The sequence below is a fragment of the Mesoplodon mirus genome, assembly GCF_964341445.2.
Source record: "Mesoplodon mirus genome assembly, chromosome: 11".
Classification (NCBI taxonomy): domain Eukaryota; kingdom Metazoa; phylum Chordata; class Mammalia; order Artiodactyla; family Ziphiidae; genus Mesoplodon; species Mesoplodon mirus.
This window is the reverse complement of record NC_138987.1, coordinates 95,090,556-95,105,344: the sequence shown is the minus strand read 5'-3', so window position 1 is coordinate 95,105,344 and position 14,789 is coordinate 95,090,556. Positions and strand designations below refer to the sequence as shown.

At 34.3% G+C, this 14,789-nt stretch overlaps 1 protein-coding gene across 1 annotated transcript; it reads right to left on the bottom strand.

Annotated features, from left to right (window-relative positions):
- Positions 1–900: 900 nt before the first annotated feature.
- CD69 (CD69 molecule) lies at positions 901–9,004 on the bottom strand. The gene is made up of 5 exons (XM_082635619.1): positions 8,865–9,004; positions 5,013–5,135; positions 3,742–3,941; positions 3,278–3,381; positions 901–2,240 (listed from the first exon to the last, which is right to left on the bottom strand). The coding sequence occupies exons 1-5, from the start codon at positions 8,926–8,928 to the stop codon at positions 2,132–2,134; spliced, it is 600 nt and encodes a 199-aa protein (XP_082491745.1). The 5' UTR covers positions 8,929–9,004; the 3' UTR covers positions 901–2,131.
- Between the last annotated feature and the right edge of the window lie 5,785 nt (positions 9,005–14,789).

Sequence of the window (14,789 nt, the reverse complement as noted above, 5' to 3'; positions counted from 1 at the left end):
GCTATGTAGAAATAGACACATCATGTAGAAATGCTGCTTTTTGCTAAACTTACTTTGAGGGCATGGTGTTCCCATTTATAACGATCACCACTAAAATTTAATACATCCTTGGGGGTCACTGTGAGCCAGATGCTCTTCTAAGTCCATTTTCATGTATTAACTAGCTGAATTTCTAGCTAATTTTAACGAAATTTCTACCGAATTCTAACTAAAACAGCTGGTCAACTAGAGAGAGGCAGAAATGAAACTTGGACGGTACTTCTCTTTCACTCCAGCTCTCAACACCTACACTTTCCCTTACACATTTCATAGTGCGTGGATCCAAGATGTTGCTTTCTAACATGACCCAGGAGTAGATTGTTGTTATTAATGATAGGATATCAGAGTTTGCATCCTGTAGGAGCTGAAGGACACTGAGATTAAGAAACTCTATATTATTTATTGCTAAGCAGTGTCTGGAATCCAGATTTCTTTTCAATATGCCATACTAGTGACAACGGTTTAAAGATACTACTTATAGCATACATTCCCAACTCTCAGAGAAGGAGAATATTGTGAAATACATTCATAAAACAATTTTGAAGGTAGTATTATTTTTCCTTATTGAAATATCTCATGAAGATTATGTAGTGCCTTATTTCTATTGAATGAATTATTTTATGTAAATAAGTACGAGTATAGCATTTCAGAAATGAATAAGATGCTTTCAGAACATCAGTTACGAAGACGAATTATCCTCTTTTGGAAAGAGGACAAGCTTATAAATAAATCCTTGCGAAGTGACTTTAGCCATCTCCAAATTTCTCTGTGCCTCTTCAGGGTGATAAACAATAAAAGAAAGAAAGAAAGTGATAGAGTCAAAAATTTTTAAATGACATAAATTCCTCTAAAGTCAATTAGAATGTTTACTGAACTTTTGCTGTTTACAGAAAGGTAGATACAGCCCTTTGAAAGCAGACATGAAAATAACTTACAAAGTACAAACCATATTATAAATCTAAGGTTTTACAATAGAAATGTCTTTGAAAAAAAGTTACAGTATTCTGTTTCTTCCTTTCTGGCATGAGATATGTTTTAATATATTTTGAAGGAATGGCCACTTTTTTGAAACCATTTTGTTTATTCTACTTTCATTTTAGCATACATAAAAGCAGGTTATAATTGCATTGGATACAAAAGACAAACAAATAAACACACATTATTGCACTTAGAAAATACTTCACAGGAAGTATTGCACATGATAGAATAGATCAGGAAAGGAGAATAGGTCAGGAAAGGCACAAGGTTATAATCAGACAGGACTAGTATTATTCCAGATTTGAACAATACAGACTTTTTCCTGATAAAGATTTGCCACATCACATATTGCACATTTTCCAACACTTTTATCTGTTTTACAAATATTCCTCATATTCTTTGTTTTTGTCCTTATCTCTGTAAAACAGTGTGTATAAGGCAATAAATTATGTACCATTGAAAAAGACAAGTCTATGCTGAAGAAGTGAAAAAAAAAAGACCAGCGTAAATATATGATCACCCCATTCTTTGGGGGGCAAATGACAAAGTAACTTGACAAACTTCTTTAAAAAGAGAGAAACATTACAAAGCTTCATTTCATAAGCATTTGCCCATTTATAAATGTCCTCTGAGTTAAAAAAATGCATTTAGATGAAATATCTCTGTTGCCAGTTAAAATTTCCTTTGTTTACATTCAGTTTTTAATACTACTATTTAATTCCTTCATACAGTGCAAATGCATGAAGGATACACGTTGTTCACAGTCATTCAACAATAAATAATAACTCTAAACTTAGTTACCTTATTATTTCTGAATTAAAAAAATATAAAGTGCATTCAAAAGCTTTGAAGTCATTTTTCTCATTCTTGGAGAAAATTATCAGTCAACCTGTAACATTTTCAGCTCATGGCAGAAGTATTCCACAGTGCAGATATTCCTGGAATTTTTCTCCCTTTTTGCCACAGTCTTGTTTGGAAGAAAGTTTCCAAAATAGTAAAAAGTTTTTTTTCACAAAGTCTTTATGGGAAACTTCTGACCATAGAGCGCCATTCGTCAACACACATTTCCTTGAGTTTCATGATAGAATAGTATATAAGCAAATATGATTCTTCTTTATTTGGAGGGTTTGCTACATATCCAGTGTAAATTCTTTTCACATTCTGTGCTGCTGACCTCTGTGCTGTTCAGAAATGCACAGTTCTCGGATCCTGTAAGGTTGAACCTGTCAACAATAAAGAAACCAGAATTATTTTCAGTTTATCATTTCCGTTCAGTTACATGAGAATCAACTTTGTGGTGGTGGAGTTGGTGGTTTCTGCTTTTTTTGGTTTTTCTTAGTAAGAATGCATGAGGCAAGTGCGCCAATCAAATGATCACAGAGCAATCTGCAGAGACAGTAGACAAAGATCCAAAAGAATAGTATGTGGTGAGAAGATACAAAATTAAGAGTAGAGGGCTCCATTTGTTTGGTTGGTGGATCACCACAGGAGTGACTCGTTCATTTTTGAGTTCCCAAACCATTCCCAGAAAGTATAAATATTCAACAATCATGTATACTAGCGCATAGAGTTTGAGAGGGTAACAGTCCCTGGTGCCCATTTGTGGGTGTGATACATACCAAGGATTCCTTTTCTAGAGATTTAAACTAATTTTCTGTATCTTTAATTTTCATAAAACTATTTAGGGAGCTAGAAATTCTTTCATGTCTGAGTTTTCAGATGACAAAGATTAACGCTAAACTTATACAACGTCCTTCAAACTTTAAAATGTACAGGTAATGGAAATAAAGTCAGCATCTTTAATTCTGGGGCAGGTTTTCTGTCAGATCCATAGAAGCTTCTAATTAGGTATTGAAAATATTATTCTTTATCCCTGTGGAGATGAGAACTGGGAAAGCAAAAAGGGAACTACTCGCTTGTCAATAAAATATAAATATGAGATTGGAAATGTTGGATTTTTTTTCCCATTATCATATTTATACCTGGAATATTTCTGAGTCTTATTCCACTCGAATTTGCTGAGGTCAAATTACTAGAAGCATTTATCGTATGAATTCCAAGCAGATAAAAAGAAAAAAATGATAATATTAAAGCCCTTCTTTAAAGAAGTCCGTAGAGTATAACATACAAAAGAGATTGTTAAAGTTCTGCTTATAAAGAGCTCAACGTTCATGTAGAACAGTACTTCTAAAGGAAAAAAGGAAAGTGGTTTCCCTGAGCTGCCATCCTGGGGAGGATAAAGAGATATCTTGAAACTCACCAGTTATTAAATTTTTTGCCATTTGACCATTTCCACATCTGGTCAGCTTCATTTTTCAGCCCAATCCAGTGTTCACTTCTACCCACATGTTGTTTTAAAAAGATCTTGAAGAAAGCACAAAGGAACTGTATGTTAAACCACCTCTCCCGATAAGTATGTAACAAATCTTGTTTCTTAAATCTGCAACTCGTAGGCATGATAGCTAAGCTGATTATTTACTAGTTCTACGTAGGTTCAGCTCATGTGGATTTTTGGCCTTTGAGGCTAAACAAATCATATTTAAAGACTAAATTGAACTCTCATTTTGACCTCAGACTGATCATGTGGCTTTCTGTGACTAAATTTTCCTGGGTGGGGGACAGATACAATGTCTTCCCTCAGAAGGAAACAAAAGGAAACCACAGATTAGCTATATAAAACAGAATAGCAATATCTTATGGAATTGTTTCTGAATACTATCTTACCATGTCCTCTTCAGAATCAATGACAGCCAGAGTGGCACCGTGTTTGGAGCAAAAGTTTTGGGCCAAAGTCCAGTTCCTTGTTTTCTTGGAAATAAGATAGCATTTCCCCTGGTATACTATCCAATCTTCTGAGCATGAAGAAACATGGGTGTTTGGTGGCACCAAGGACATATATTGGCCTGGACAGTTGTAGTGACCCACTGTGAACAGGAAACGTGTGTGTTTTAGTAACACAAGACACCAAATACCCACAGTGCGCAAAAGTAGTTCAGGGGATGCTGTGCTGTGCTAGGTGATAAACGAAGAGAGGAAAGAAGGTGAATTCTTTTTTTTTTTTAATTTTGTTGAAGTATAGTTGACGTATGATGTTATATTAGTTTCAGCTGTACAACATGGTGATTCAAAATTTTTATAGGTTATACTCCATTTAAAATGATAAGAAAGGAAGGTGAGTTCTGGGAAGAGTAAGAAGAAGGCAGTTTCTCGCTTTATCTGATCTCTCATTGTGCCTAATCATTGTACTAGGTATAAGAAATAAGAGGGAGTCACTTTGGTCAGAAAGTGGAGGGTAAATTTTAAAATCTTGAAAATAGTCTTTGGACTAGAAAGGCTAAAATACATTAAAATTCCAAGTAAGGTTTTGCATCGGAATGCAGATGGGGAAGAATTTGAAGAGGTAGTATATACAGACCTATATTGGAAGGTAGAGGAGAGAATGCTTTGCAGAGGAGCAATTCAGAATACAGAAAAATTTATGGCTGGGGATGTATCATAAAACTGTAAAATTTCATGTTTGTATAAGACACAAATGTATCTTGGTATAGCTGTATGTTTCGAATACCATAACACAAATGATTCTCTGGGAGCTTCTAGATATATTCTATATCTATATATATATTCTGTGGCTTTTGAGATAAGAGACTGACCAATTCCTGATTAATCTATGGCTTAGATATTATTTTTTTCATCAACAATGAATGTGCAGCCCACATTTTTCCAGTTAAACGTCTCTATATTTAGACTCTAAATTGGCCCCTTTTATTCCAGATTTAAACATCTGCTCACATGTAAATTTCTCCTATAGTATTGTATAACTCATGAACACTTTTAATATTTCTAAAGCACTAGAAAACTAAAAAAAAGTATTGCATCAATTATTCAAGGAATGTGGAATCATATTTAGCATTTCCTATGAAATTGGCCATGTATGAAAAATGAGATTGCCCTAAATTCATCAGAACTTTTGATGAATTCATGAAGTGCAGACCCACCTGATAAAGCAACGAGAGCTATGATTAGAGTGGTGATGAAGACCACATTCACTACAGCACATGGGATGGGAACTTGAATGGACCCTTCATGATATGCTGCGAAGTGAAGCCCGGTGGCATTATCTGAAGAGAGAAAGTAGATGATGAATTCAAGCAGGCTATAGAAGTAAGAAAGAGACATTTGATTTTCTCTTGAGGCATTTAAAATAAAAAAATAGCTATGTGTCTCCCTATCTTCTTATATGAAATTTATAAGTTAATTTCCCTCAAGTGTTGAGTGAATTTGGATAGTTTATTTCTGGCTAGAAATAAAACAATCCAGTCACAATAATGATATCATAAAATATCTCCCCCAAATATGTACTCAGTAGCTATGAAAATTCTAAATATATCATAATTGTATTGTTTTAATCACAATGAGAACACTTAGTAAATACCTGATTACCCTAGGAGACATATAAAAAGAACATCCTATGTACAATCCCTTAACTTCTCTGTAGTTACTGTTTAAGGGAGATGGTATAAATGGGTATAAATGTGGGTGATATAATAAAAAATGTTTAATTGATATAAAAATATATACAACTGGAATGACTAAAAATTTAAAAAAAGATGGATGGTACTTTTTTGTGAATTTGGTAGATGTGAAGCATTGAAATGTCCATATTACTGAATGGGAGAGTAGAATGGAAAAAAATACTTTGGAAAACTATTTCTTACATAATTAAATATACACTTATCCTATGATGCAGAAACTCTACTCCTATTATTTTCTCAAGAGAAATGAAAATACGTCTTCAAAATGTTTTATATAAGAATGTTCAGAGCAACTTTATTCTTAACAGCCAAATCCTAGAAATAAACCAAGTATCCATCAACAGGAAAATGGATAAGCAAATTATGGTATACCCATACAAGAAATTCTACTCAGAAATTTAAAAACTGGAACAACTGATGCATGCCACAAAATAGATGAATCGCAAAAAAAAAATGTTGAGCGAAAAAAATCCAGTCACAATTATATATTGTATATATTCATTTATATGACATTCAGGAATAGCTGAACTAAACTTGATGATAGAAATGAGAAAAGTGATTGCTTTTATGTGTTAGAAAATTAATTTGACTGGAAAGGAACACAGGGAAACTTTCCAGGGTGATGGAAAATGTCAAATGTTGATTGGAGTTGTAGTTATAACTCATTAAACTGTATATGTATGATCTGTGAATACATAGTATGTCAATTTTACCTCATTTAAAAATAACAGGTGAGTGAAAAATAAGATGTTTGAATTTTCCAAGAGAAGTTAAAATAATAGAGGAAATTTAACAGTACTATAGACTAAATATTGGGTGGAAATCAGTTTTTTTCATTTATCCTTTGTATAATGCTAAAACCAAGTAAAAGTTTTATTTCATCAATGAGGAATATTTTTGTGGAAGGATTTAGAATATGAATATGATGTGAATGATGATTCTTAGTTACCAAAAAAATCCCCACCACCATCAACAACAAAGCTAGAAGGATATCTGTTCTAGATTAGAAATAAATAATTGAGAAAGGAGAGAGGGGAATTTTGTGACTCCGAGTTTGAATTTGATTTTTGCTAGGATGAGCTATCAGGATATTTAAAATTCGGCCTCACAGGAAATATATAGATCCCTATTATGCTCTCAAAAACTGAAATGTAAAATAACTACTTGAATGATATTAAAACTTACCATGAAAAATAGTCTCAATATGCAAAAATATCCTATTTTTCAGTATGGGTGGCTTTCATAATTAAAAGGATGTCTATACAGACACAACTTGAAATTCATGTATTTTTTTTCCTTAAAGCATTTCTTTAAGGTTAAACTAGGCAAAGAGATGCTGCTTTCTTTCACTGTAATTTTGCTATGTAATGGATGTCAGCATCAACTGTTGCTTCGTCTGAGGATTGTTTTTCCCAACATAGATCTGCATTCAGGCTTTGCAAGAGAAGACTTTACTTCACTCCTATCTGGTTCTATTTCTCTCAGCTTCTTAAAGCAAACCTTCCTTTTTTCACCAGCATACAACTGTCACCGGAAGCAGCCTTTCGTAGCTAGGGTAGCAAGTTCAGAACTCTCTGTCTAGTTTCACTTCTTACCATGTGAGATCACGGGGTTCAAACTCAATGCAGGGACAGCTCTGGCTCCTCAGCAAGTACCAACACATCCAAGTAACTCATGGATGCCAGAGCCCATTGGCTTATCCACTGGACTCACTCTATTGGCTTATCCAGTGGGTAAACTATGGAGATGATTCTCAGACTGTACTTTATATCCATTAGTGAGGGCTATTGTTACTCACAGCTTGACTTATCACCTAGATAACAAAACACTCCCCTAAGAGCATACTTCTGCTCTGATTACAAGCCCTGTCCATTAATGGGGAAATCAAAAACAAATTCATTAGTACATATTGAATCACCAAGGGTGGTGTTCAATAATTGTTTATACTAATGAAGCAAGTACAAATAGCAACGTAGACTAAATATTCATAAATTAAATATTCAACAGAAAATTGGAATGATCTCAGGAAAAGTTAAGAATTACTACAATAGTTCCTTCTTCTTTCAACTATGCTGTTTATCGAGTGGTTTTATTCTTAAATATATTTTTTCTTTTGGGCAGCTCAGCTGAGCCATCAAGTTATGGCCATCTGGTTACCAAAAAATTTGTGTGGCTTGTACTTGTTATCCACACTTGATTTTGTGTTCTTAAGTGAAGGATGGGTTTATCAGAGGTAATGAATGCTTTTCTAAAGCAAACCACTCTATTAGACCCATACTCAGAAAACAATCCCTTCCTCTAGATTTTTTTAGCTCTGCTCTTCATAACACATTCTTTGTTACTGGTTAGGTGTGCTTACAAGTAAACTCTAGTTCCTACATGCTAGTGCTTGGGGCACCTCATTAATTAGAGAGGAAGAGAGATAAATGAAACAAATCAAGAAAGCCTCACAAAAACAAATTATTGTAAAACAATAGGAAAATCCTGGTAATAGAAAATAGAAAGGTCTGAGGACAGAATAGATAAATAGAAAAGAAGAAAAAGTATATAGCAAAGATGATCATATTTTGATGAAAAATAAAAGAAAGGAAGAAAAACATCTGATTCACGTAGAATTTGAAGCCCACGATTAGAAGGGTGAAATAGAAAAGCGAAATGGAGGAAAAGAGTCCCATAAAGAATATAGAAGATTTCATTTTCAAGAATTCTTTCATGACTTTCTCCTAATAAGTTACCACTGGACACTGTAAATGTTCAGATGTTTATAAGGATATTCTCTCAAAAATTAGAAACCTTTGTTCCCAGCAACTGGAGGATGTTGTCTTGAGAACACAAGATACGGCACACACAGAAAGCACAAAATGGTACAAGGTAAAGGCAATCAAGAAGGTAATTGTTTAGTGGAAAACAGAGTTTTCCATAAAGAGAGGCAGTGCTTCCTATAGGATGGATATGGGAAAATGATGGACAGTTCACTGGGCTAGGGCAGTGAGATTTCTAATTAAATATGAAAAATTGAGATGATATAAACTGAAACAAAGAAACAAACATTTAGAGAGCTTCTGAAATTCACCCTTGTGATTTCCTATCAAGTTTCTATTTGTCTTCTCATAGAAAAAGAAATATTTACCTCTTCCCCATTTTCTCCTTTATCCCAACTGAAATAGAACATAACCAAGTTCTTCAAAAGACAAGCTTCATTTTCCCCCTAACTACCATTATATATCATAGATAGATAGATAGGTAGGTAGATAGATATAAATATAGATATATTGATAGATGCTACCAGTATATGAGGAGTAAGACCTGACTTACTTTGTTGTCCTCTTTTCAGATGCAAGGAGCTGGTCTCTGTTGCAGAACAATCTTCAGAATTCATCTTTATCCTCGTCCCGATCCCTTGGTTAATCCCAGGTCAAACCAGTCTGCAGTGAAAGTCTTTGCTGGAGCTCTTGTTCAGTCTCTGAGTCTCTGAGATATCTCAGCATTTATATTCAGTTACGTTGTCTCCACCCACTTCCTCTCACCTCCAGATCGTTCAGCTACTCCTGTCCTCTTTAATTCATGCTCTAGTGGCCCAAACAGTTTACAATGTGGTGTTGTGGTGAGCTATGGGTTTTCCCTGCTGTCTGAAATGTGCTTTCTCACAACTGTAGGTGCAGCATGAAGAGACAAGTGAGATTTTCCCAGAATCTGAGATATCCTTTCTTAAATTTGTAGAAAACAAATAATTTAGGAAACAGAATATCTAAGCAAAGAATTAAAAGTTGGGGATTCCTATCTTTGAGATGGAAATAATGTGGGGAGTAATATTTCCCTGGAATCCCATTCATTCATATAATCATATACTTAACAACTATTATTTTATTGAACATCTACTATGAACCTGACACTGTTAGAGGATTTATTGTTGAATAAGAAAGTTACCATCTCTATTCTCATGGACCTTTCTCCAGTCTGGAAGAGTTTAACTTAGCAAGCTATAAACTGGCTTTCAGAAATGTGTCATTCGATTCTTCCCTGGGGACTAGTTTTTCAAGGTATCATTTAGTAAGTAGCTGGTTTAATGGAGGAAATAGAAACCTTGTGGCTGGAACTTCCTTTCTATGTTCTAAAACTGTTTATCTTAAATGATCTGTTTCATTTATCTCCTGTTAATTTTCATGTCATATTTTACTGTCATTTAGACTGCCCTATTTCCCCTCAGTAATATCTTATTCTATTTTTCTCCAATCTGCTAGATTATTATTTTCATATATCTCTGACACTTTGGACATCTGAAAATGATCATTATAAAAATATATTGCCATAGTATCAGTATCATCCAGATAAGTTATTAAGGTCAACACAAAATGAATGTAGAATATCTGTGTCTAGTGATTTAAGGAAGGGATAAAAATAGCACTCTGGTTAATAATCTTAGTGTCCTCAAATTTTATCATTAATATGACTTCAGAGTACAGATATTCTGTTTTCAGAATAAAGCCTTTGTGAAAATGTTATGGTTAAGTGGGTAGAAAATTACCATCTACTGTAGGCTAGTTAGACCATCATATTTATTTGTTTACCTAAGACATGAAGAGATACACATTGGTCCTAAAACTCCCTTTGTTCTTCTTTATTTTTCACTCAGTTCCTAGTATGTTTTCTACATAGCAGCTAGAGGGGTTGTTTTATAATTAAGTAATATCATTTTGGTGAGAAGTTCACTTCTTCACTTCTCCCACTCGACACGGCTTCTTATCAAAATTACCGTACAATCCAAAGACCTTCTTGTATATTTGAGAAGACTTTGCCTTATCCATGACCTGGCCCCTGGCTACCTCTCCTACCATAGCCACTGCCCTCTCCAATAGTCACGGCTTTGTTGTTCCACAAAAATGTCAAGCTTCCTCCTACTACAGGGTCATGAATTTTCTCTAAAAGTTTCTTCCTCCATCTAGTTGCATGTTTTGCCCTCCCTTTAATTCAGTTCACTCACTGTTCAACTATCATTTACCCAGAGAGGTCTTCACTTGCCTTCTCTATGTAAAATAGAACCTCCTACCCTATGACTCCACATGACTTTATCTTCCTCTATGTCACTTGTCAAGATCTGACATTACATTATTGTTTATCACCTACATCCTTTACCAGACTGTAAGCTGCTTGGGGGTAAAAACTTTTTCTGACTTGTTCCTTCTGTGACTCTAATATATGACATAGTAACTGGAACCTAGTATGTACTCAGTACATACTTGTTGAATGAGTGAATAAATAAATATGAGTTAATGAAAGAGTATGTATAAAAAACATAAAAATTCCAAAATATAGAGTGCTGCTCAGAGAGGTTAGTGGGATAGTAGGGTTGAGAAATGAATGTCTTTACATTGCCAATGGGTAGCAAGGGCATACTTGAGTACTGCTGATGAATGACAAAGGGGAAGTGAAGTTTGGTACTTAAGGGAATAGCTGATGTTTTTACTAATTTCTTTGGGTTAAAGAAACTTCGATCTTTTAAATGTTTATTTCATCTCCTAGAGTTGGGAATCTGGGTTAATGTCCACACTTTGACACTAATTACACACAGTACGTTGTGAAGAATGCGTGAGATAATATATATATATATATATAAATCTGCAATCTTCCAAGTCCATGGGGTATAAAGAGAAGGAAAGAATACATACTTACACACACTGATAACCTTTGCTGTGTCTCTTCCAGTGCAAAGCAAGGTGTTTCAACAGCTTATTGGGCTGACACAAAAGCCATGGTCCAGTTATACCATTTTCCAATGTACGTTTTCCCCTCTGATGATTCCCATATAAGTGTGAAACTCTAATTTTCTTAGCTGGACACCGACTACCTGCGAAGTTTGAATGTTTCAGAACAATCAGCAGGCTAACAGGAACGCAAAATAGTGTAGTTTTTTACAGATAGTTATCTCCCACAATGTTCCCTCTTACTCCTTATAGGCCAGCTATGTTGACTTTCACTCTGTTCCTCGAAAAAGCTGAACTTATTTTCATTTTATAGGCTGTGCTCTTGCTCTTATTCCCTCTGATCTCAGATTTTTCATGGCTAAGTCTTTCTTCTCATTTATATTTACCTTACATGTTACCTACTCAATAAGACCTTCTGTGACCACCTGCACAAATTGCCTCCCATTAGTCATGACTTATTACCTCACTCTTTTATTTTATAGAACATAATATCATCTGAGACTTTGTAGTTCATTGGTATATAAATATATATATATATAGTTTTTAAGATAATAATTATTAATATTTACTTCTATTATTGGAAAGTAAGGTCTTTAAGAGCAGGGACATGGCTGTCTTATACAACAATGAATAACTTGTACCTATAATAAGGCTTAGAACATAGAAGGAGTTCAATGAATATTTGTTGGCTATACACATGAAATAATGTATGTGAATATCAACTCAAGCATTTGTTAGCTATGCGGATTTGGGAAAGTTATACAATTCCACTGGATTTTGGTTCCGTTATGTGTACAATGAAAGTATCAGCATCCAACTTATAAAGTTTTCGTGAAGAAAACATCATAAATGAGAAAATTAATTTTCTACCACAGTGTTTGTGTAGATAAGGTATTTAACGATAAGTAAAGGAATAACAGTTTGATTCAGGTCATGAGAAAGAAAAGTTCCTCATTTCATGTAAGATAATAGCTGAGCAGTCTCAGCATAATTGCTGATATGATGTAATGTGACTCTTGTCTGTCTAGGGTACAGACAGACAGAGGAAGCTGCAGTCTCCTACAACCAACTTTAACAGCTTTCGTGACACTAAAACACTTTTTTATGTGTTTAAGTTTTCTTGCTTCCACAGCCATAATCAGGTGAATGGATATTATATATATATATTTACATATGTCTATATATACAAACACATGCATATATATTTATATATTAATGTATAATATATGTAATAATAAATGTATAATATATGCAATATATGTTATATATGCCATTGTGTAATATATGTAATTGATGTTATATATAACATATATATGTATAATATATGTAATATTTGTTTTATATGCCATTGGACACAGGAAAGTGATGTCTAGAGATCTTTATGAAAATAAATATTTTTAAACATTATAACATTGATCAAAATCTATTATTTTTATTCTGAAATCATTTTTCTCTATTTGTTTTTAGGAGAGCAGCCGAAGTATTTTGTTGAAATCAGCACTTACACAGGTGGCAGTAAGCAGACATTGAAAACATAAAAACCAGCCAAATTACCAAGAACATATGCTATCAGTGGGCTTTGTAGCTATCCACTGGCCCTCATGCTATTCAAGTCCTCCACAATAACTTAAACTTTATTGCAAAATTAATTATTTTCTTATTACTCCTCCATCCCCTTTCACAATCAATTTTTTATGTGTAAGAAATCTGCCTGAGATCTGAGAAAACAGTCAACTTAAATCCATGCAGAGGCATGAGCAATGAATAGCGGTTGCCCAGCACAGTCCTGGTTGATACCTGTTGTCCTGATTATTAAAAGCATGTTATTTCACTTGCAAGAGTGTCTTCTTATTATATATATAATGAATTACATGTTTATATTACTAATCAGTATTTGTTAAATCAAAGGAAGGTATCTCACCTGTGAAATTACACTAAATAGGACAAAGCAAAGTGTAGAGGGTCAGGATGCAGTGTGGTAGAGATTTGGGGGTCAGAAGGTTTTTCGGTTGTTCCTTATTTATCTAAATGTGGAAGCCAACTTCCTGTGTGGTCAGACCTGATGGCTTCAATTCTCTAAAGCAAAGAAACACATCAAGAAACCTAAAGAAAGAAAACTTGTGCAGATAAACTCTTTAAAATCTCCTTACAAAGCACGTGTGGTCATAATACATAACTTTCAATTTTTTCAGAGATATTTTCTATGTTTTATTTCATAAAGAATACATCAAAACATTAAGGGATATCCACAGGGTAAAGATGATCATTAAGATCTCATAGTTCAGTTGAGAAAGCAGAGATTGAGAGAGAAATTAGTGCCTGGACAAATTTGGAAGAAGTCACTCAGGACACCAGAACTCAACGCAGGTCTCTTTCGTATTTGACCTTATATGAAGAATCCGGGGGAAGGTTCCAGAAGGGAAATGAAGTAATGTGAGCTGCATGCAAAGTGGTACAAAGAAGACAGGATATACAGTTCTTATCAGGCAGCAGCTCAGCAGGATGCTCTGGTGGCCCACGTTCACAGAGACCGCAAACTTCAGACCTGATAGAGTTTCCAGAGGCAACCTTTTCATCTTTTTTTAAATTTCTTTTTTTCTTTCAATGGGTGAATTAGGTTTCTGAATGGCTTTTAATCTCCTTGGGAATCAAAGCTGCCAATTCTAATGTCTCACCTATTGAATTATACAAATTACGTAAATTGGTAAAATTTATTTTAAAATCACAGATGTGTGTGTGCTCTCCCACTGGTTATCGTAAAGGGTCAGAAGAGGGAACCATGAGTAAGTAAGTGGGGAATTTCCACTTCTAACCACTTTCTAACCTTCCCTCCTCTCTGAATTCATCCTTTGAACTTTCTAATTTTCCTCTTTGGTGGAACATCTAAAACATAGAAATGAGTTCGTTTGGAAAGTATGAGCTGGTATGTTTCTTCTTCCTAACTTGACATAGTAAGTCAATGTTCGTGAAGACATAAACTTGGACTCTGAAAAATCTGACTATTTTTCAAAGTAAAAGGCATAAAAGAACTATACCAAAGATGAGATATATCTTTATGTAACTTAATTCCAGGCTTCTTACATGTAGGAAATATTTTGGGGGAATATTCTCAAAGACAATAGTGTTGAAATGGCAAATATAACACGTAGAAATTTTAGGTAGGTAAGGGCCTGTGTCACTAAGTGATGAAAAATATATATCCATTTGTATCTGAATCTTGATAGATGCACAATGAATTGAGCTGCTTCTCCCACCTCCCGTAGATATGTTTGTACCTACTTACATAGAGAAAAATCTCCAGGTAGAAGACATTCAGGGATTATTACCACACTTTTGCCCAATAAATTTGAAGTTTGAATGTATGTATTAAAATATTTCTTGATGGATTGAATTGGCCTTTACTGAGGCAAGATGTTAGGAAAGGAAAATGAAACCCATGGAAGGGAATTTGCCAGAAAGTGGGAGAAGTCGAGGCAGACACGAAAGGTCATAATAGTGTATTATGTATAATTTTAAGCTAACATACTCAACAATTTAA